The sequence below is a fragment of the Penicillium solitum genome (genome assembly GCF_028829755.1).
Source record: "Penicillium solitum strain IBT 25940 chromosome Unknown utg000003l_segment0_segment0, whole genome shotgun sequence".
Classification (NCBI taxonomy): Eukaryota; Fungi; Ascomycota; class Eurotiomycetes; order Eurotiales; family Aspergillaceae; genus Penicillium; species Penicillium solitum.
Window position 1 is genome coordinate 3,862,350 of NW_027072123.1, and position 22,169 is coordinate 3,884,518.

At 47.5% G+C, this 22,169-nt stretch overlaps 8 protein-coding genes across 8 annotated transcripts; 5 read left to right on the forward strand and 3 right to left on the reverse strand.

Moving 5' to 3' along the window:
- Positions 1–1,575: 1,575 nt before the first annotated feature.
- N7455_005390 (uncharacterized protein) lies at positions 1,576–2,283 on the forward strand (the record flags this gene model as incomplete). Its single annotated transcript, XM_040955292.2, has 1 exon — positions 1,576–2,283. The coding sequence occupies one exon, from the start codon at positions 1,576–1,578 to the stop codon at positions 2,281–2,283; it is 708 nt and encodes a 235-aa protein (XP_040814105.2).
- Positions 2,284–8,234: 5,951 nt separating this feature from the next.
- Positions 8,235–10,750, forward strand: N7455_005391 (putative C6 transcription factor; the record flags this gene model as incomplete). The annotated part of the gene is made up of 6 exons (XM_065605024.1): positions 8,235–8,384; positions 8,494–9,441; positions 9,497–9,648; positions 9,708–9,875; positions 9,928–10,275; positions 10,339–10,750. 6 exons carry the CDS (start codon positions 8,235–8,237, stop codon positions 10,748–10,750), a joined length of 2,178 nt encoding a protein of 725 aa, XP_065461924.1.
- A 1,310-nt stretch (positions 10,751–12,060) lies between these two features.
- N7455_005392 (putative eukaryotic translation initiation factor 3 subunit EifCl) lies at positions 12,061–13,627 on the forward strand (the record flags this gene model as incomplete). Its single annotated transcript, XM_040962427.1, has 2 exons — positions 12,061–12,366; positions 12,506–13,627. 2 exons carry the CDS (start codon positions 12,061–12,063, stop codon positions 13,625–13,627), a joined length of 1,428 nt encoding a protein of 475 aa, XP_040807130.1.
- Positions 13,628–14,291: 664 nt separating this feature from the next.
- Positions 14,292–17,016, reverse strand: N7455_005393 (putative AP-2 adaptor complex subunit beta; the record flags this gene model as incomplete). The annotated part of the gene is made up of 6 exons (XM_040962428.2): positions 14,292–15,399; positions 15,452–15,880; positions 15,934–16,298; positions 16,354–16,429; positions 16,511–16,695; positions 16,981–17,016. The coding sequence occupies 6 exons, from the start codon at positions 17,014–17,016 to the stop codon at positions 14,292–14,294; spliced, it is 2,199 nt and encodes a 732-aa protein (XP_040807137.2).
- Positions 17,015–17,326, forward strand: N7455_005394 (uncharacterized protein; the record flags this gene model as incomplete). The annotated part of the gene is made up of 2 exons (XM_065605025.1): positions 17,015–17,023; positions 17,045–17,326. The coding sequence occupies 2 exons, from the start codon at positions 17,015–17,017 to the stop codon at positions 17,324–17,326; spliced, it is 291 nt and encodes a 96-aa protein (XP_065461925.1).
- Positions 17,327–17,495: 169 nt separating this feature from the next.
- On the forward strand, positions 17,496–18,170 carry N7455_005395 (ER membrane protein complex subunit 4; the record flags this gene model as incomplete). The annotated part of the gene is made up of 3 exons (XM_040962423.2): positions 17,496–17,633; positions 17,695–18,041; positions 18,095–18,170. The coding sequence occupies 3 exons, from the start codon at positions 17,496–17,498 to the stop codon at positions 18,168–18,170; spliced, it is 561 nt and encodes a 186-aa protein (XP_040807138.2).
- Positions 18,171–18,417: 247 nt separating this feature from the next.
- N7455_005396 (MFS transporter) lies at positions 18,418–20,025 on the reverse strand (the record flags this gene model as incomplete). The annotated part of the gene is made up of 2 exons (XM_040962429.2): positions 18,418–19,695; positions 19,759–20,025. The coding sequence occupies 2 exons, from the start codon at positions 20,023–20,025 to the stop codon at positions 18,418–18,420; spliced, it is 1,545 nt and encodes a 514-aa protein (XP_040807133.2).
- Positions 20,026–20,374: 349 nt separating this feature from the next.
- On the reverse strand, positions 20,375–22,012 carry bna5-1 (kynureninase; the record flags this gene model as incomplete). The annotated part of the gene is made up of 4 exons (XM_040962430.2): positions 20,375–20,814; positions 20,863–21,343; positions 21,411–21,754; positions 21,823–22,012. 4 exons carry the CDS (start codon positions 22,010–22,012, stop codon positions 20,375–20,377), a joined length of 1,455 nt encoding a protein of 484 aa, XP_040807136.2.
- Between the last annotated feature and the right edge of the window lie 157 nt (positions 22,013–22,169).

Genomic DNA, 22,169 nt, shown 5'->3' on the forward strand with positions numbered 1-22,169 from the left:
TCCCATTTCTACTTTACCTATATCTATATACCAAGCAGTACTTTCTTTATTCTTTTTTTTTAATCTCAACACAACCTACATGTATGTATGTATGGATCCTATCCATTAAACTCTATTCACTATGCCCCTCCCCCTCCCCAACACCAAGCTGTACGTTCCCCAAAGAGCAAACAAGGTCATGCTTTCGTTTACAATCACCAATTAACCACATATAGGGGCCACTGGTAGGCTCACGGAATCCCAGCCTTATTTTAAAGTCCCGAAGAATCTCCGACCACAGAGTCGTATGCCCATGACTGTAGTTGGGTCAGAGAATATATCTGTGTTACCCTTCATATTCAATTCAACGAGACCAACGGCAAAAGCTTGGTCATGATCATGCGTATGGGCTGCTAGCAAGGTGCCAAATGAGATTTTTGGTTAGTCATATTGAAAAGCTTACAAAATGACATTGACGTTGAGCTATCCAAACAAAATCAAATGCAAATTGCGGGCATACTCTTATTCTAAATTTTATGACTTTAATGCACTTACGTAGCAGATTTACTCTGTCACTCCTATAGATACTAGTGATAAGAAGTCGACATATAAAAGAAACACTGATCCTTATGGTGTATAGAGCAAAATCCGGGCGGTGCCACTTGGCCGATACATTCGGTGGGGCTCAGAACGACCTGCTAAGGTTGGGGACAGTCAATATATTATTGTCCACGGGTGGCATGAAAGTTGAACGTCATCAAATGCAAATTAAATACTGCTTCGGGATTCTGGTGCTTGAATCCCGAGTGGAGAAGGCCGCCTAGTTCTGTAGATCAGAATCATTAGAAGCTTGGTGGCCCGCTGGGGCCAAACGCTATTCAAGAGTGTTTTATTACTTGTATTATTACTTCGACTGAGTCCGCCAGGTATCTCGCCCGTGGATTTATCTATGTAGCCTACTCACTTCCCCTACATTAGTGCCTATCCAATCATTTCAGGTTATCTGATCCCCCACCTGGGCATCGCATTGACACTATGGCTAAGCCGGACACTAACCCGGACTAGCCGCCGATGGAAAAGAGACTGGCGATTGCCAAATACGATGCAGAGAGCTGCAAGGATGCAATTTACGGATCTCGAATTCAAGAAACTTTGGGCCTCACCAAACAAAAATTTCCAACAAGACATCTCAGAAGCTGTACCTGACGCTGCTCAAAAGTTCAAAACTCCGCACAACAATAGCGACTGACAGGGGGACTACTACGTTGCGAGTGATCTTTACTTCCCACATCGGTCCCCGCTTGTCCGGCTCTATGACCCCGTTCAACCGGGATCCCATGAAGGTCCATACGATGCAATGGGTTGCGGAACTGGTGATGTCAATCTTGCTTTGCTTCTCGGCGATGCTATTTCGAGGGAGCCTTGGAAGAAAGAAATGAAGATGAAGGATCATTGCAGGCCTGCATTGAGGAAATTTGGGACTTGTTAGAGCCGAACCAAGCTCCTAGATAGATCGGATTCTGAATCAATTGATAGGTACTGCAATCTATATCAGATGAAATTTCAACCTTGGAAGTTCAAGCAGGTTGATACCTAATGTACAAACCTGACCAGCTTTTATGGAACATCGATAAATCCCATTGTACGCCAAGTATCCCTCCACAACCGGGAGTATGCAGTGGCAACAGGAACATCGGCAAACCTGTTTCGCCGGATAATTTCACGGTCAGCAACCCTAAGTCTATCACCTCGGGACGACTTCCAAATATCACGACCACCACAGGTCAGTCCAATACCCTCGCCTCTCTCTCGACCAGTGATTTGTACCTTGGCGACACAAGCGATGTTGTGGACGGCGCATCGATGCTCGTACTCATGGGATCGAACTCGATCACCAGTATGAAGAGTGTTGAGAAGATCGGGGAGGAATATCACAAAGAGCAGGTTGAGGAGATCATTCTCATATTTGTCACCCCTCTCATCCTACTCATTCCTGGCGTGGAAGAGGTAGCGGACGAGGCGGGATTGGCCGCCATCGCGATCACGTCGAGGGCCATTGGTGCCGCCAGCGATGTAGACTTCAGCATTTATGGTATCATGAGCGCGAAGGATGGTGGACATACTGGAATTTTCCTTATTATTCTGGGTGGACTTGGTGTTCTCGACATGGTTAGAGCTCCTGCGCTTTTTGCAAAGGCGGCAAAGGCGAGAAGAGCAATCACCCCCGAGCATATTGCGACATTGGGAAGCGAGGTCAAGGGCAGAATGGCCCAAATTGATAAATCAAAGCGACTCTGCCGTTAGGTGGACGGATTGGTAGCTGTAAGCTATCGGTCCTCTTGTTTCCGGAAGTATCTCGCTATCATCATGTATCTATCTAGTTCATTTTTAGATTGATGTGCCTGTTCTAGTTGAAAGTGCTTGCTGCAAATAACAGAGTACATTACGTAACTAATTATCAGGTATTTATCATAGTTTTACAATTTATGATCCGGTGAGCATTTATTATCCGCTGGGGCACACCGATGCCAGGCAGTAGGTGTTAGTGGGCTTGACACGATTCAACCATAGCCGCATGAGTAATTGTGACTAAGCACTCACCTACACCCTTTCCCGGTGTAGGTGAGCCCACACCTATTAACAAACCCATACCTGTTAACAAAAAAATCAACATTTCAATTTTAAACCTATTTTTTACCATTAAAACCATGCCGAATTCCTCCAAAAAAGAAGAGATTCTTCTCTCAAATGCCCTCGAATCCTAAAAATCAGGCCAATTTACTAGTATTCAGGCCGCAGCCTCTCATTTTGGCGTCTCAAAGTGGAAGCTTCGAAACCGAAAGGACGTCAGAACAAATGGAAAAGGCCGTGCAGCCACTAAAAAGGCCCTAAATTCCTCACAAGAGGCCTCTCTTATTCGCTGGATTGAGCACCTTAATTCAGTATATACACCACCAACTGCTATCGATATTGAGGGTGCTGCGAATCGTCTTTTACAACATTGTGGTTCCGACCGGCAGGTTGGCAAAATGTACGGCTATCAATTCATTTAACGCCTACCACCCTATATTACTCTACGCACACAAAAACCAATGGAAAAAGCAAGGATTGAAGCTGAATTACACAGTGATTTAGTTCATTGGTACCAGGTTTTTGGCCAGTTTCTTAAAAAGAATAAAATCCAGGCCCATAAACTATATAACTGGGATGAGACTGGCTTTCAGCTTGGTATTGGAACCAAGGAAAATGTTGCTTCTACCCGTAAATATGAGTCTATTACGACCGGTAGAATAGGCTAGAATATTACCGGTATTGAATGTATCTCTGCCGATGGCTGGGTTATGTATCTATGGTTTTTAATGCGTGGTTCCGAACAAATGGAAGATTGGTTCGATGGCGATAATGATCCTACTAACTATAGGGTTATTAAACTAACTGCTAAAGGCTAGACGGATGATAAAACTGCTATTTAATAGCTATTAGATTTTCATTATACTACTAAAAAGCGAGTCGCTAGAGGTAGACCTAGGATTTTGGTTATAGATAATCATGGGTCTTATAGAACCCCGGAATTCGAACATATTTGCTAAAGCTTTAATATTATACCTTAGTGGTGTATACCAAAGTTAACACATCGATGCTAGCCTCTTGATAGCAAGCCATTCTCCAAAAATTCCGAAAAAAGAACAATGAGATTGTACGATAGGGTAGAGATATTGATGATAAACGACATTTTCTTCGAATGATCAAAACAATTCGCAAAGACACCTTTAAGGTATAGACTATTAAATCATCATTTCGAGATACAGGTCTTTAGCCTTATGATTTATATATTGTTTGTGATCAAATTGATCCTGGCTAGGAAGATGAACCAGTCCTTGAGATATATGGTCATACGCCGTCACCAGACCGTGAATTTCCCAGTTCGGCAACGAATTCGCCGCCTAATTCAGATCAAAGATTCTCAAAAGTTGAGAATAAGGTTCAATTAATACTCGAGAACGATAAACCAGACCTTCTAAAGCTTCAAAAGCATATAGACCGTGCAATTCGTGGTGGTAAGCAGGCTATCCAAGACCTAGCACTTGCAAAACAAACGATAAAAAGGATGCAAAGCCACAAAATTCCTATCAAAAAATCTAAGCGCATGGTAAAAGGTGCTGCTAAGAGTCCATTATCATCAATTGCAGGAAATTCGAAGGTGTATCGGCGATGTACGAAGGAATCTAAATTGGATATTCGGCATGAGGCTGGGAACGCAAGGATTCGAGACTACTGGCATCGCGCGAATCAGGCTCTCAAAGAAAAAGAAGAGGCATCAGGGGATAGAGATTATCTTGATGTTAATAGTGAGCTATTTAGATATGTAGATCCAGATGGTATGGTGGCTGAAAAATAGGTTTAAAATTGAAATGTTGATTTTTTTGTTAACAGGTATGGGTTTGTTAATAGGTGTGTGTGGGCTCACCTACACCGGGAAAGGGTGTAGGTGAGTGCTTAGTCACAATTAATAGTCTGCGCTACAAGTCCAGGCTATCGATTAGGGACAAGATACCATAAAAAGACAGTAATGCTTTATACATTTGTCAAGAACCCTGGTATGGCCGAGACTGCTGTTGGGCCAATTAGTCGGCAGTTATCCCTCACCACGAGGTCTGGGTATACTCAGGAGTGATCTACCAATTTCCAGGATGATGCTTCCTTGATATGTGACAGATCTCAAGCCAATAATGCAGACTGGATACTGACATGTGCGTATGCTGCAAGCATCGCTTGTTGGTATCCGACGATTGGATACAGAACCGACCGGGTTAAAACCAAGGGGTTTGTGAGAGAAATCAAGATCCAAAGACGGAACGTAATAATATGACGTATAGGATCAGCGAACTATTGTTTGACTCGTAGTACTTGCACCTGGTCTTATCCTAAGGATTATAAATGGCTCAAAAAATAAAAATAAAGGAAAAGAGCAAACATAAATTGCGTACATTGTACGTATACGGAGTATAACATAGAATGGCAGGTGTCAGAAACCAATGCCCCGGTGGAAATATGCAAGAGTTGGGTTTATTGGGTCGAATAGAGAAGCAAATAACGAGAATGACCTTGGCAAACTTGGGTGATTTTGATTAAAAAAATACTTAAATACTTAAATACCCCGCTACAGCTGCAATGCATTAACGGGCCGTGGCTCTCTGAAAGTAAAATAAAAACCAAAAAACAAGGAACTTGGAACTTTAAGATATAAAAGCTACATAGAGTGTTTATATGTACATCATGTGTGTTATGAGTAAGTATATCCATGTGAACACATGTGTTCAAATTGCAAATTCCGTGTCATCTGAACGAGACTATTGGAGCACAAATATAGTAAACCTTGAAAAAAGCGGGGAGTGAGTGGGCAACCATGGAACCAAATGTGGAACCACTAACAGTGAACACATCCGACCAACCAAAGACACCTGGCTGTTTTATCCGTACCATTGAGAATTAAATGATATCAACTCTTATCCATGGATCCATACCCGTAGACGACATACCTAGGTAGGTACATTTTGTATAACGCCATCCAAAGTTCATCGAGATATGGGGAGAAGGGAAAGGGAGGCAGATCTAACCAAATATAGATGGTCTGGCGCCGAATATTCAAATCGAAACTACCAAACATATCAGCTCAAACTATAGGATAGCTGCGTTTTTATTGTCTTGCTTCACGCTAATTCTCCTTTTGGCAGGAGTCTTCTCCTATAAGGGCGAGGAGGCGCTTTCATCACACGTGCAGGCGATGGAAATTCGTAGCTCACGTTACATTGCAGACAATTTACACCTTCATGTACGGAGTACTGTACCTTGTGTTGCAGGGGTAGGGAAACAGTTGTCGACAAGTGAAATGCCTGAACACGGAAAAGAAAGAGGGGGATCTCAGCCGCATGGTCGATCTCACTGGCTACTGATCCCGGGAATCTAAGCAGGGCTGGAACTTGTCCGGGGGCGAAGTACATGTGTGGTTTTAGAGTTTCAAACAAGCTCAAGCGATAGGGTGTAAAGGAATGGGAGCCCAAGATCAGGCGTTATCTCGAATTTCAGTTTACGGGCGCGTAAGCGGCAGTCCGCGACGCTAGCGTGTATAGCTCATCTAGGCTAAGAGTCAGTAAGTTTGCTTTTCTTATTTTAGTTTCTTTTTTTTCTTTATCTTTGTTTTTTGTTGGGGGGGGGGGGGGCAGCCTTCTCCGCGGAAGTCACTATCAGTATAAGAGATTGTAAGGTTGTAAGATTAATTGGGACGGGCCGAGAATCTGCATAGCCCTGGACATAGTGCCGGATTAATAAACTTATGCGGAGAGTCCTTCGGAAAAGCATCCCACAGCATGTTAGTAATGGTGGATACACAATAGACAAGATACGATATACATCTATGCCCAGGTGGCTGTGGCTGGCAACACCCCCCTTAGTGCAGTGTTTCCAGCGAAAATGCAAATCAGGCTTGTTGTTTGAGGTTCAGAGTAACTGACAGAGTGCCAAAGAAAGAAAATGAATTTTCGCTGGCTCCGATTGGCTGTTGGTTTAACCGCCAATGAAAAGCGTTGGAAGAAGTTATGTTGGGCTTGAAGGAGAGCAAGATCCTGGCGAATCATAGGGATTAGATGGAGGATCCAGCAAGTATCGAGGTAACAATATATAATTAAGAATAACATTTGAGGATCGGTAGATCTGGTTATGAGGTGGAATCTTCTTCCCCCTGGCTGCAAATCCCGATTTGGTCCACAGCGGAAAAGACTTTGAGACGGGATAAGGTTCCAAGATCCTCCTTCCGTACGGAGTGGGCGGATCGGATCTTACATAGTACATATACCATGGTATACATTTGCGTCTTTCATGTACTCCGTATCACAGTGTTTAGCAGCACAACTCGTGGGCGTCCCATCAACCGGTGTGCAGGAATTTTTGGCCTGGTGTTGCGAACCCTGCCGTTTGGATCATTTTTCCAGGCTCCCGTCTGGGTTGAAATCTAGATTTTATCCTAGAGCGAAGGCTGCAGGTGGTGTGAGCGTGGCGGGTTAGTTAAACCGAATGATATTCTCCACAAATGCTTCCCAGGATACAATATTGACATGGGGGGTTTTCGGAAAAAAGGGTGGAACGTGGCGAGAAGGGTGGAGGTTATGGAGGTCGGGAGATGTGATTAACATATGAGTTTCCTATAGAAGTCAATAACCTTGGAATATCGGAATAAACCAACCCGAGTAAACCCAGACAAACAATTAAGGGGTGGAAAGAGAATCCGATGTTCTTAGAAAAGGCTATCGGGTGAGTAGAACAAGTTTGATAATGAAAGAATCCCCCGAGTTCCAATTAAGGCATGTATTCCGAGAAAGTATCAAATACATATGTAGAGATTGCGTACCGAGGCCCTAAAAAGTACTTTTTTTTAGTGCTCCCCCCCGGTACTGATACATCCCTACAGGGTCGAGAGTGGATGTCGCCTTTTTTTTATTATTAATTTTTTTCCCATAGTCTTTTCCATTCTTTTTTCTCGTTCCTTTTTTTTATAAGCCCTTGATTTTTTGGGATTTGGTATCTCGTGCTCTCCGAAAGGTTAGTGCAAGTTAGTTTAACCTGGTAGGGTTTCCATATTCGGGTTGTCCTCGATCTCCCGAATCTCTTGACAATATCTATCAGGCTAGTTTCAACGCGATGCCCCCCTTCACTCATCTGCTGCATACCATCGGCTGATATTGACAGGTTGCTGAATTTGCTAGCTCTCCAACCATTTCTGAATTCGAGCTTGGCCTACCGGGTTACCCCGGTTGTGTGACGGGCGTCGAACCTCCCCTTCTGTTTGCCAACGCGACCCCCCTCGCTTTTGGGATCTTGTCACCTGCAGGTAGACTTTGATCACTTTGACCGATTCCAGAATAGTTTCTTTTAGTTGTGTCCCACCTTCATGCGTAAATAACGCACCGCACCGTGACGCCCGTATCATTGCGACATGACACTTACCCCCTTTCTGACATCGTGCTGGTGAGACGTTGGAGACGTCGATTTCGATGGCCCATAAGAGGAAACGCTAGGACCGTGCTTTAGTCTTGTATAGAGGATCGTTTTGCCTGCACCTGTCCCAAAAATCAGTTCCTACAAATCGTTGCTTCATCAAATCCCCATTGCCGCGGAAGCTTCAATCGCGGTGTATTTCGGTCAGAAGTCCGGAAGCATTCCTTTGGGAGGTCATACTCCGCGAGGCTAATCTTTTGAAAATGAAGATGAGCCCCCACGAGAACACGAAACAATTTCCCGCGTTGGCTCCGGGACCGCCGCGCATGTTCGCTCCGCAGACGTCGACTGCTGTCAGTAGGCCAAAGAAGAATTCCACAGCCTGCCTGGCATGCAAACATGCAAAGAGAAAGGTGAGCCAGTGCATCAGTTGATCCCTGTTTTTTCTTTCCGTTTCTCCCTTTCCGTCTTGTCCAAAAATTTGCAACAAAATGGCTAATTGTTGCGATCTGCTCGATATAGTGTTCCGGACCAGAATCCCCATGTAAAGCTTGTCAATCCGCCGGCACCGAATGTTTGTTTGATCCAACTCGAGACCTCAGACGAAAGGTTGCTGTCAAGCGGACGATCCAGGAGCTCAGAAACTACAAAGTTCTACTAGATTCTTTGTTGAGCACCCTCGCGTCGGATGATCAAGTCCAGTTTGACAAGGTGGTGGATTTGATCCGGAAAAAGGCTCCGTTCAGAGACATCGCCCACGCTGTCGGATCCCCGGTCACGACATTCGGGAACCTCCAAGCGCTATTGGATGCCAGCAAATCAGCGGGTTTAGACATTGGGGAGGATCGCATAGAAACTTTGGGCAACGGGGTGAAACGGCCGTCGGACCCTGGGGATATACCAAGCTCACCGGATGAGATTCCAAACATGAAACCTCCGCAGTGGCCAACAGCTAGCCCTTACGCTCCTGTCACGCTGGATGAGATCCCAAACATGAAACCTCCGCAATGGCCAACAGCTAGCCCTTACGCTCCTGTCACGCTGGATGAGATCCCAAACATGAAACCTCCGCAATGGCCAACAGCTAGCCCTTACGCTCCTGTCACGCTGGATGAGATCCCAAACATGAAACCACTGCAATGGCCAACAGTTATCCCTTATGCTCCTGTCACGCTGGATGAGATCCCAAACATGAAACCTCCGCAGTGGCCAACAGTTAGCCCTTATGCTCGTGTCACATTAGAAAGCCTTTGCGACATACCTATCTTTGAGGTGCCGGCAAAGCCGTGGACAAAGGTCACAGATGATAATTATTTGGTCTCGCGCCTAGTCTCGCTCTACTTTACCTGGGACCACCCATGCTCGCAGTTCCTTGATCAACGTATCTTCCTCGAACATATGAAACTCGGGGATCGAAGATCTGAGTTCTGCACGCCCCTTCTCGTGAATAGCATATTGTCCATGGCCAGCGTATGAATCCGGTAAATATGCCCCTTTGCGAAACCATTAGCTAACCCCGATATAGGCCTATTCTGATAGTCCTGATGTTCTTTCCACCCCCGAGAACACGTTCTCGCGGGGCCAGAACTTTTTCCATGAGGCACAAAGCTTATGGGAAGTCGAAGATGATGGCCACGACCTGCCTAACATCCAGGCCCTCCTCATGATGTGCTGTGTGTACGTTGCCCACTGATTTGTAGCAAACGAGTCATGTTCACGATATTGATTTCTTGCAGATTTAAATATCAAGGACGAGTAAAAAAAAGCTGGATGATGCTATGTCAAGCAGTTCAGCTAGCACGGGATATAGGACTGTTTGATATCTCAGTAGTGTCGAAAAAGATGCTGCCGGAGATGGAACGGGTTCGCACGATCACTGCCTGGGGTGTCTTCAGCATGAGCTCGTAAGCGCTCCCATCCCCATAGAAACGAGTAATGTCTAATCAACTGGTGCAGACAAATGTCGATTGAGCTGCAAAAGATTGCTCCCTCGGCATATCCCACATCTGATGTCAAGCTGTGTGGCAATGAAGATCTTGACTGGACCCCATACCCTCGCTCAAACAGCATCGCATATGACAAAAAGCCTGCCTGTCTGCCTCAAGTTAGGGATGGACAGGCTGAGGTCAACATAATCTTAGTCGATGTCCAGAAGCTCATTTCTGACAAAAGTCGAGGTGTTAGTTTTAAGGAGTTGTGGAACAGAGCTCAAGACCCATTCGATCGTTTGAATTCTTGGCTGCAACGCTGGCCGAGTGTGCCCGAGATACAACGAAATTCGGTCCCACAAGTCCTTCTCTTGCGGTAAGCATGACTCCCTTCCTATTGCATGCACCCCGATTGTTTTTGTGCTGATACCTCGTGAAGAATTAAATGTCTCCAGGCTGTCATATATCTGTTTGAGATGTTAAAAGATCCTCATCAGCCACAATCTGTCCGAGACGCCCGGTACTATCAGGTTAAGTCCGCCGAGGAAACGGCGCAATGCCTTCGCATCCACCGTCAGTCGTATGGCCTCAAGCATATATCCAGCCAGATAGTCGATGCCGTACAGACTGGTCTTCGGATCTTAGTTCATCAGTTGGAAGAAAGTGACGAATCAAGACAGGCATTTGCTGAGCTCTGTCGGTTTGGGACGGCTCTTAGTCACAGGTTTAAACACACGGCCGATGTAATTCATGAGGCCAGGAAGAACGCGCTGCACCTAGGCGTCCGACTGTCACCTGAGGCTATTGCAATATTTGATGACCCGGAACAGTGGAGGAGTCTTGAGCCCTAAAAATTAACATGGGGCCTGTGTTTTTGACTGTATCAATCCATCTATGCTGCTACCAGATGAGCGATATTGGAAGAGATTTCATCATGCTGCAGACTTGGGTGAAAGAAAGGTGGAGATGCGGAGCGGAGGTGTTACGACAGTAAGGCTGAAACGAGGGTGTTGAGGAAAAGCTGCAATATCCTAGAAAGCCGCCATGGCAGAGTAAACATTTGAACTGGCCTACCTAATTCTTCGGTGATGGCTAGTGAAATATCTGCCTTCCTGACACTCCAGTCCAGAGACGAGGATGTGCAGTACACCGTCTGTGGTTGGAGGAGGAAAAAGGAGGGAACCAGGCGCCGACGGTGACTTAGGGGAAGGGAAGGGGCTGGCTGTCACCTGCAGAAGAGTGAAGGTTAGCCGATGACAGGCAACCAGTTGCTGGCCTCTGATCCTCCGGAAGTCTTTTCCTTACATATTTGACACCTACCTAGTTAATGAAATCACATACTCGAGGAATCCTGTTTTTCTCTAGTGTTGGACTTCCCGGAATTCCCCTAGAAAGTAAAAAGAATGGCCACTGAGTTGAACTGACTTGGTAATGTGCTAAAGCCAACCGTCCTCTGTCTGCTGTGACACCGTCGGCCCCTTTTACGTCTGTCTGTTAGGCTTTTATATTTGGAATTGCGATACACTTTACTAGATTGGAATAGGTAGATACATATAAATACATAGTTTAAGTATTTATGTACGTCTCATGCACTAATCTATACTTTAAACACGTGTTGGAAGTAGAGGGTATACAGTATCACTTTTTATATCAAGACGCGGAACAGCCAGAAAGAAGGATCAAGTCCGCTCAGAATATCTGGGGCCCCTTGCATTAACATCTTATACGCTTCAGGGAAATTTACTCCATCATACCACTTATTAAATTTCTACTTACATATCATATATAGGTACTTAGTATGTAGGTGGGTGAAGCTATAGCAATGTTGACATTATATTCGTTGTGGAAGTAGATAGTACAAGGATTTACAGCCAAAACAGGCGATTATCTCGGTACCAGGTACTTACACCGTACTGAGTGCTCCATGCACAAATCTTCGAAATTAGCATAGCTGAGTCATCACCCATACTTTATGCGCAGATAAGATAAGCACAAACACCCAAGCGAAAACCCTCAAAATTCGACTTCTTTGGCAAATCGCACACGCCGACGCTATCCTCCCCCCCCCCTCCCCACCTCGCCCCTTCCGCTTTCTCACTGCCGTTTCATCTCGGCCTCTTGCTGCATTTTTAACTCTTTTTCTTCCCCCCTCCCACTCAACATGTCCTACGAAGACCGCGCCAATGCGCGCCCCAACTTGAACGATGAGTCCGATAATGAGGAGGAGGCTATGGCCAACGACTACCGCGAGCAGGTCAACTACGACGATGGAATGAGCGAGCTGGACCAGACTTTGTCCCACGGTGCATCGCAGACCCAGGACCTCCAGGCCCAGTTGGCCGCCGCCGCCACCCCGCTGGAATACCAGGCTACTCTCGAGACCAAATTCGCTAGCTACGACAACTACTGCAGTCTCTTCCACTATATCCTGAACTCCGATGGCCCCGTGGACTTGGAAGTTCCTAACGTAGGTATCCCGTTTCGCCGACCGATTGTTGAACGCCATGAATGAAAAGTAAAAGCTTGGCATTCGGGAAATCAACAGGTCGAGTTATCCCTCAAAACACGATACAGAAAACTAACGATACTTTTTTCTCTACAATCAGTACTACTGGGCTTGGGAAGTTATTGACGAGTTTATCTACCAATTCGAATCCTTCTGCCGTTACCGCAACCGCGTTGCTCGCACTGGATCCAACGAGGAGGAGAGCCAGCTGCTCCGCGAGAACCCGAACACATGGGGATGCTACTCAGTGCTGAACGTGCTTTACTCTCTCATCCAGCGCTCGCAGATCAGCGAGCAATTGAACGCCACCAAGCGCGGAGAGGACCCAATGGCTGTCGCCGGCGAGTACGGATCGCGCCCCTTGTACAAGATGCTCGGCTACTTCTCGATCATCGGACTGCTGCGCGTGCACTGTCTCCTCGGTGACTTCAGTCTTGCCCTGAAGATCCTCGACGATGTCGAGATGAACAAGAAAGCCATGTTCGCCCGTGTGATGGCCGCCCACTTCACCACCTACTACTACGTGGGCTTCTCCTACATGATGATGCGCCGCTACGGCGACGCCATCCGCATGTTCAGCCACATCCTCGTGTATGTGTCCCGGACAAAGAACTTCCAGAAGGGTGGCAACAACTACGAAGCCATCGCCAAGAAGAACGACCAGATGTACGCCCTGATCGCCATCTGTGTCGCTCTCCACCCCACCCGTCTGGATGACACCATCCACTCGGCCGTCCGTGAGAAGTACGGAGAGCAATTCTACCGCATGCAGAAGGGTGGCCCCGAGGCTCTGCCCGTCTTCGAGGAGCTCTTCCGCTCTTCCTGCCCTAAGTTCATCAACCCCACTCCTCCCGACTTCGACAACCCAGCCTCCAACGTCGACCCCGTCGACCACCACACCGCCATCTTCATGGATGAGGTCAAGAACACCCTGTTCAACCCCACCATCCGCTCTTACCTCAAGCTCTACACCACCATGGACCTCAAGAAACTTGCAGGTTTCCTCGAGGTGTCCCCCGAGCAGCTCCGCTCGTGGCTGCTCGTTAACAAGCAGCGCAGCCGCCAGATCCGCTGGGTCGACGGTGGTCTCCTGGATGGCGAGCCTGCTATCGCCAACGATCTCGACTACGCTCTTGAGGACGACCTGATCCACGTCAGTGAGACCAAGGCCGGCCGCCGTCTGGTCGACTGGTACCTGCGTAACCTCGCTCGCGTCTACTAAGCGGGGCCTGTGTCTCATAAGTGTGCCGAGAGAGTTGAAAAGAAAAAAAGCGAAGAGTGGTTGGAGCCTTCTGCTTAGAAGAGGAACGGACATGACTTGAGATGAATTTTCTTTCTTTTTCTCTGCCTACTTTGTTTTTTATTTTCCATATTATACTCATTGCTCCCCCCCCCCCCCCTTTCCCCCCCCCCCTTCATGGTTCTTGTTTTTGTTTGTTTTTTTTTATTTTTCGAGTTGTTCCCCCGTTCATGGATCATGGAAGCTCAAGGCTTCCTGGTCCGTTCAAAATCAATTTCAAGTTGGATTATCGCGATTTCTTTGGTGGGCGTCCGCTATTTCATGTGTCACCCTGGTCTGCTGTCGCTGCTTCTTTGAAGGCAGATGGTTTAACACAGCATGGCAGAGTATTTGTGTCAGGTAGAAGAAAAACAGTTACTTGATGAAAGCATTAGATCAACGAGAAATACTCTATATATTTCAAATTTTCCATGGAAGCAAAATCTGGAGTTTCTCTGGGATAGGATTTTTGTCATTTGGGAAATGAATGGGAGAAACCCTAGAAACTTCAAATTCTCAAATAAAAATATTTTGCAATTACTAGACGCTGGCCGCATGAGAAACGTCTTCTATCTACATGTACAAGTACATCCCTCCCTAGACTGAATTATAACAATAATAGCTCTCCCGTGGCAGCTCCACCAGCCAGTTGTGGCTGATATCCCTGCTGCTGATTTTGAGTCACAACGTACTGTGTCTGAGGCGCACCTCCACCACCGGCACCATCAAGGTCCAGAGAAGCCATTTGCTGGGAGCCGATACCACTGAAGTAAGCGTCTGCTGCATCTGCTGCCTCGTTCATGTTGCTAGGGCCTGTAGTTGCGGGGTTGGCGCCCGGGCCGACAGGGAGAGGAGGGGGAGGCCCGTTGTACATTGGCGTGACGGGATCACCTGTGGTGATGATTGTGGCTAGACCGCTATTACTGGTTGAGGCGGCGGCCATGTTTGCGGAGGGAGGGTTGTATTCGAGCATATTGCCTGTACCGTCATCGATGTGGGAACGTTGCAAGGCTGGACTGGGTAGGAGACGCCGAGGACGGGCAGCACGGAAGACTTGGTGGATGGGCTTGAGGTAAACAGTGGCGAGAGTGCCAACGTTCAGACACAGCTCCTCGAGAGTGCGTGGGTCTAACTTTTCGCTCTCGGCAGTGATTGGGGGCTTTTGGCCCATGACGACCTGCTTGGCGGTTGCTGGGTCCGTTGACAGCAAGCGCCAGTACATGTAACCACGGTCACGAAGATCAGGGTCGTCTGTTTCTTCAGTGCACCATTTCAGTACTTGCGGTACGAGCTTCTGGCCCTTGGTGGGGCGTTGGATGAAAAGTTTGACGGTAGCCGTGAGCAGGGCCAGCTGCACTTCGACCGTTTCGTCATGGAATGTGGCTAAGTAATCCTGAAGGAGACCATCTGAGTTATCAATGCGGTCCGCATACTGGCCAATTATCCAAATGACGGCTGCCTTGGCCTCGGGTTCATCCAGATCGTCGATGTTTCGGATAACATGACTGATTATACTTTCATACTGGTTGGGATATTTGCGGAAGATGTTGCGAATCACCACTGTTGCTTCTTGAACAATGTATGGGATCTTGGCATCGACCAGCTCCAAGAGGGTTTCGATACACTGCTTTGCGGCAGATTCAATCTTGATTGCCAATTTGCCAATGGCCCGGACGGCCTTGCGCACAAAGTGAACGTCAATTTCAGTGGCATATCTGCGAAGGATGTTAGTACACGGTTAATACGATGAGTCTGAGAAGTTCTTACTCTCGGAGTTCTGCCAATACGATCGGGATGTTCTCTTTTGTGGTTAGCATGAACATCAATTCCAGCTTGGTGACTTTGACGTAAATTGGGTCGTTGTAATTGCAGAAGAACACTCGGATGTCATTCCGCAAGACCTCCGGTCTCTTCTGAAGAATTAAGATAGCATTGCGCAGTGCCAGATATTGGACCTCGGGGGGCTTAGAAAGCAATGTGACGAGGGGTGGAGATAACTTCTTGCATAAAGAGGTGATATGCTTTTCACCCGGAATGTAGTTCATGAGATAAAGGATGACACGGCATGAGGTCAGGACGACGGCGGAATTTGAATGTGATAGTCGCGGGGCAACTCGCTCTGCGAGCAGAAGCGCCTCCGCGGAGTCCTGGGGCACATATGCCATTAATGCTTCAAGGATGTAGGTTTGACCCCATCTATTTGAACTGTTAACACAAAAGTCCTCAGATATGGAGCGGATGATTCTTACTCAGAGCAGTCCGCCAGAATTGAAACCAATTTCGAAGCACTAACATAGTCGATAGTGAGTGAGATCGATTCACTGCGGCCCCAAATATCCACCAGCGAAGCTAAGACGCTAGAAACAACAGTCGGGTTCTCATCCTTCAACATGCGGTTGAGCCTGTCGATCAGATCTGAGTTCTCAACCATCTTTTTATCGTGCTCATAGAGCTTTGCAACGCAGAAGGCTGCTGTCTTGCGGACATATGGATCATTGTCTTGCATCAGGCGCTTGACAGGTTGGAATGTCGCTTCGACAAATTCGCGAACATGCACATATGAGATGGTTCGCAATGCAAGCGCGCGCACAAGTGGGTTGTCATCTCCCATATCCTGCAAAGCAAAGTCAGATCAACTCGAATCTTCTTTCGTAACAGCGGGGGCATACATCAACCAATATCGGCAGCGCCTTCAATGCGACCTCTGGTTTCATTCTCGAGTAGTTGACCAGGAATAAGAAGCACCTATACAACGTATTAGCAAGCGAGCTCTACACCACAGGGCACGCCATAAGCATCATTGTTGAGTAGAGGGCCTGGGCATACATCTTCTTGATCTCCAAGCTCGGCAGATTCATACAACCAATAACATCTGGAAACAGCGCAACCATGTCGTTGTTGCTCATGGTCATATTGGCGACAATCTTCTTAAGTGCGATCTTTTTGGCGGAATAGTTCTTGTCTTTCTTTCCACCGCTATTGAGCTCTTGCCGTAGCTCGGCAACCTTGCCCTGTGTATTTCGCAAACGTGAGCCATGGAACGAAGGGTAAGGAGCAATACCAATGAACATGAGGGCATATATGATGTGGCTTTTTGGGGTGATGTAGGAGTAAAGCAAATAGCGTATGCCGAATGCAAGGGAACCAAGCAAGATGCAAAGGCGCGAGTACAGAGCTCACCAAAGCGAGGGGAAGTGAATGCATGAAAGTAGAATGCGGGGAAGGGGGGAGAACAGCGATGATGCGATGGGGGAAAGATCATGCAATCAAAGAACAGGCTGGGCAAGCTAACGTACCCTGGCGAATAACTTCGCATCTCCTCCAGAACTCATGGCTGCGGTATGGACGAATAGCGATTAGGCACTGCTAGGCGCGATTTCTTGGAATGCGAACTTCGGCAAGCTTTCGTATCTGACGGCCGTGCGATCAATCACAGGCGAGATTGGTTGGAGGATCGTCAATGATAAGACGAAAGTAAAGCGCGAAATCGAGTCCAAAGGGTCCGGGCCGTCGGGGAGTTTTGAGGAAAAGGGTGAGACCGAGGACGTGTTCACTTGTGGCGCATTCGGGACACTCGGAAACAAATTAAATCAGCGATTGGGCATTGTCGTTTTCCCAGACAATAAAGAATTAGAAGATTAACGAAGTGGGAAATAAAGAGAGAGATGGAGAAAGAGGGAAAGGAGAATTGAAGGCGGCGAGTAGCCACTGCGGAGGGAACCTCCCTACCCAAGCAACTTCCCTTCTTCCCCAGTCATTCGATTCTTCTAAGATCATCTCCCCCCTACACCACATTTATTATCTCTTAATTATGTCACAAGCTCGTCTACCACCCCCTCCTCCTCCGCAATGGGTTGTTTCGTTAAACTCCCCGATGGCGCGCCCCTCAAAGGCCGCATCCAGCATCCCGGACCCGCCAGGCTTCTCGAGCAGCCGGGGAGGCAAGCAGGTGAGTTCCACCATGAATCACAATACTATGGATGCAAATATACTAATACGGTACCTTTTAGCGCCAGCAACAGCAGCAGCAATCTACCACGAAGAAACCCGATGAGACAGACGCGCTTAAGATGAAGAAAGCGTGGGAGATCGCCATCGCCCCATCCAAGCAGATCCCCATGAATGCCATTATGATGTACATGTCCGGCAACAGTCTTCAGATTTTCAGCATTATGATGGTCCTTATGTTGTTTAAGGGTCCTATCCAGGGTCTGATAGGCACCAATGCGGCGTTCGCCAAGTACGAAACCCCATCGACACATTCGCGTCTGCTTGGAGTGAAGGTGGTCTATATGTTGATGCAGCTGGTATTACTGGGTCTGGGTATTTGGAAGGTTAATGCGATGGGTCTATTGCCGTGAGTCTTGCTCTCCAGCTTTGACAACGCTTATTTTGCTAACATATGTCCAGAACTACGAGATCGGATTGGTTAGCATGGGAATCGGAACGGCAGCCTTTGGAGCGGGCTCATTTTGCTTTCAGGTGATACGGTAAACTTGGAGTATGGATTGAAATGTTGGAAAGAGACTGGAAATGCGTCCGTGGACGATAATGCGATTTGGAACAACAGCTTATCATGGCAGTGATCATGTTGGTCATTTGCCTTCTTGTATTATTGATTGAAGAGTTCTATAATCATGCATTTCTTGTGCGCAAGTCTCTGAAAGGGTATTGACAGGAAAAATGTAGTTCGTGATGGTCATTGGGGGGGAGGAATAATTCCTCGGTCACTTCTAACTTCTCGAAGCATTCCCGCCCCCAGTCTTCTTAGCTTCCTCTTTCAGACGCCGCTCTTCACGCCAATCTGGCCCCTTGTGAATGACGATCAAAAGCAGCGGCGTCGTGGCCAGCATCACTAACGCGATGAATGTGAAACACCAGCCCCGGCCCATGGCAGAAAGCATAGGATCGATGAGTGCTGTCGCGCCAGCTCCCAGCAAGCAACGCACGAAATTATTGGCAGCAGTGGATTTGGCCGCTTGTGTTGGATATAGGTCTACCAGGAGTGTACCTATGGTATTAAATGCCCCAGTCAATGTCAATCCCATGAGGAACAGAATACAGGTCGGCGCAGCAAGATGAATTCCATAGTTCAAGAACCAGCCAAACACAAGGATGGAGAGGCTTCCTAACGTGAGAAGAGGGAATGCGAGCTGAAGGCGAGCTTTTTCAATAGGGAAGTTCCGCAGGTCAGTTTCGCGGTTCTTGGTTAGTGGGAAGTTCAATTGCTTTGCAAGTCGGCGGTAGTTGAAGTCCAACAGTTTGCCACTGAGAATGGAAGCAATGGTCGCACCGAGGCCAAATGGAATATAGCAGAGACCGATCTGGAGGTCGTCTAGCCCGTAGAGGTCATTGAAGATAGAAGGTATGCTTGCGCTCACGTCGTAGAATCCAGCAAAAAGAATAGCATTGCACAAGAGAATGAGACTGATATCCTTCTGGAATACAATGGCAAGCGTCTGGAAAGGATTGGGAAACTTGAGTTTCTGTTTAGATGCAATTGCCGTAGATACGACGCCTTCCTCGCGGGCCTTTCGGGACTTCAGGTAGCTGGTCAGGGACATATTCCATTTCTGAGGAGGCAGTGAGCCATCACCGACAACACCACGAGCAGTTTCCGGGAAGAAAACCAGAAACGGAATCATGAAAGCCGCTGCAAAGATGGTCAGAAACCAGAATATCGCCCGCCAGCCCATGTATTGAGACAATAGACCTCCAATTACTGGTCCGACCGAAGGGCCCATGAGAGATCCTGCCGTGACGAATCCCATGTAGGAACCCCGTTGTGATGCAGTGGCTACATCGGCGACTACCCCCGATGAGAGGGCAATCGTGGTACTACTCCCTGCACTTTGCAAGCACCGGAGAACGAAAAGAGCTGCATAGTTATTTTGCAGGGCGAGTCCGATATTGGCTGCAATATAGATGGTGAAGCACACGATATATGCTGGTCGTCGGCCGGCTTTATCCGCAAAGTCACCAATAAACATGGGCGACAACCCTTGGAAAATCTGCCCTCTCGTTAGTCAAGCTATAAAATAAAATGCCCTACGTATACACATAGGAAGCCTTACCATATAACTCGTCAGAGTCAAATTGATCAACGAATTTGATACATGCAGATCTTTCGCCAAGGTATTCAATGCGGGGAAGTAGATTTGTGAAGAAACAGGCGAGAAGAACCCAGCCCACGAGGCCATGAAGACAATATACCTGCGCTGACTGACAGTGAAGACCGAGTAGTCGACATCGGCGAGATCCCCGCTTCTCGTTCCCGCGCTCACATCTTGACCGGATTCCGGGTGCGAAACAGATGGTTGTTTTATTTTCTTCTCCGCCATCTAGGCTGTCAATGTCGAAACCAAAACATGAGAGTAAAAAGGCCTTGGAGACGCAGAGAAACAGTTGGGACCCCCATTTTTTTCTCGCTAGCACGTAAGCGGGAAAGATCCATATCGCTCGCCATTTGCGGAGATAACGGTCATCGAAGGCGTGCCGAGAAGCCGAAGGTTCTATACGGTCGGGGACTACTTTTTACCAGAGGTTATTTTTGTAGATAGAATTGCCTGGCCATAGAGTCGTGTAATGGCGAAGGACTCAAAATAAAGATTTAACAAAATTGACTTCCCATAGATGGATCTAAATATATGCAGTTGAAAAAGAATACCATAGTACACAACAGAACAACAGTCAACGCGCCTCGACGGCCTCTTTGCACGCCTGCAAAAAGATCTGACAGAACTCCCATACTTCTGTGTAAGTGTTATACAAGGGTGCAGGGGCGACGCGAACCACATCTGGTTTTCTCTCGTCAATAACAACCCCTTTCTCCTCCAGACAATGCAGAACATGATCTAACAACCCGGGCTGGAGACGTAGACTGAGCTGAGCACCTCGCTCGGCTGGGTTTGATGGCGTGATTAGGGTGAATGGTTTATCCTCCGGAGCCGCGTCTAGAGGATACTTCATCAGAAGATGTTCTAAGTATCCCGTGATGTTGAGGGATTTCTGTCGAATTTCCTTCATTGTCGCCCGGTTGAAGATTTCGAGAGATGCGACGACCGCATTGATGTCTAAAACAGAGGGGTTCGACAGTTGGAACCCAGCAGCACCGGGTTGGGGCACAAATTCTATACTCGTTAGTCTCGCTCATGTATATATTTGAGCCAGATACTCACTGTTTTCCATGTTGAAGCGCGTTTTGATATCTCCACCCCACCAGCCTGAGAGTCGAGGCCGGAATGTGTCGTCACTTTCAGGCTGTTTCTCGTCCACAGAGCCGTGGCGTTCATGGACAAAGAGTCCTGCTATTCCACCCGGTCCACTGTTGAGGTACTTGTAATTGCACCAGGCTGCGAAATCTACATTCCAATCGTGAAGTTGCAAGTCCACATTACCGGCAGCATGAGCGCAGTCCCACCCGATCATGATGCCTTTAGAGTGGGCGTGAGCCGTGATCCGCTGAATATCGAAGTATTGCCCTGTGTAGAACTGAATGGCCGAGAGGAGGACGAGTGCGGTACTGGAAGCGTTGTCATCAATCACTTTGATGATTTGCTCGGTACTCAGGGTAGGCTGATCTAGATCCTCGGGTTCGATCAAAACCATGCCGTCCTTCGGATCGAAGTTATGATGGCGGAGCTGAGACTCCACCGCATACTACATTGCCCTCGTGTTAGTACCAGCAACAGAACACACAATTGGACTGCACAGCTGAGAGACATACATGATCACTGGGAAAAGCCTTGCCCTCAAGTATAATCTTATACTTCTCTTTGGTTGGGCGATAGAAGCTTGCCATTAGCAGGTGCAGATTGGCAGTCAAGGTGCCCATAACTGCCACTTCACTTTGGGAAGCACCGACAACTGAAGCCATAAGCTTGGAGGCTGCGCTGTCAACGTCGACAAAAGGAGGCAGCAATTGATCGTCATGCGGCACAAAGTGCCCAGTCACGCCTTTCGTTGCCCAAGTTCGCAGGTACTGCTCGATATATTTCTGGGTGCTACGAGGCTGGACTCCCAGCGAGTTACCACAGAAGTAGATGGACTTTTCATCAGACGCTTCATTGCCTAACGAGAAGGAAGAAAGTCAAAGGTTAGAATGAACGCTAGGGTATACAAGAGATCCTAATACGCACTGTCGTCAACTGCCAGAGTCTTCCGCTTCAGATCCTTCTTGGATGGAATGATAAACTCATCCCGGAAGTTCCGAAGTGGATCTTGAGCATCAAGAGCTTCGGCATACTCCTTCTTGTAAGCTCTGATATCATCTGTATAGGGAAGCGGGGAGCCGCTTTTGATGTCCCGAACATGCTGCCGGGAACCCATGATGACTGATTTAGATCCAGATAGCTTCTGGGATGAGTGTGTATGGCTCATAAGGCTGAGAGCTCTAGTAGATCGGAGCTTCAGCAGAAAGTCATCCAGCGTTGGAAGGATACATTTATCTGCAGTCCCCCACCATATGTCGATCCCTTCCTGATAG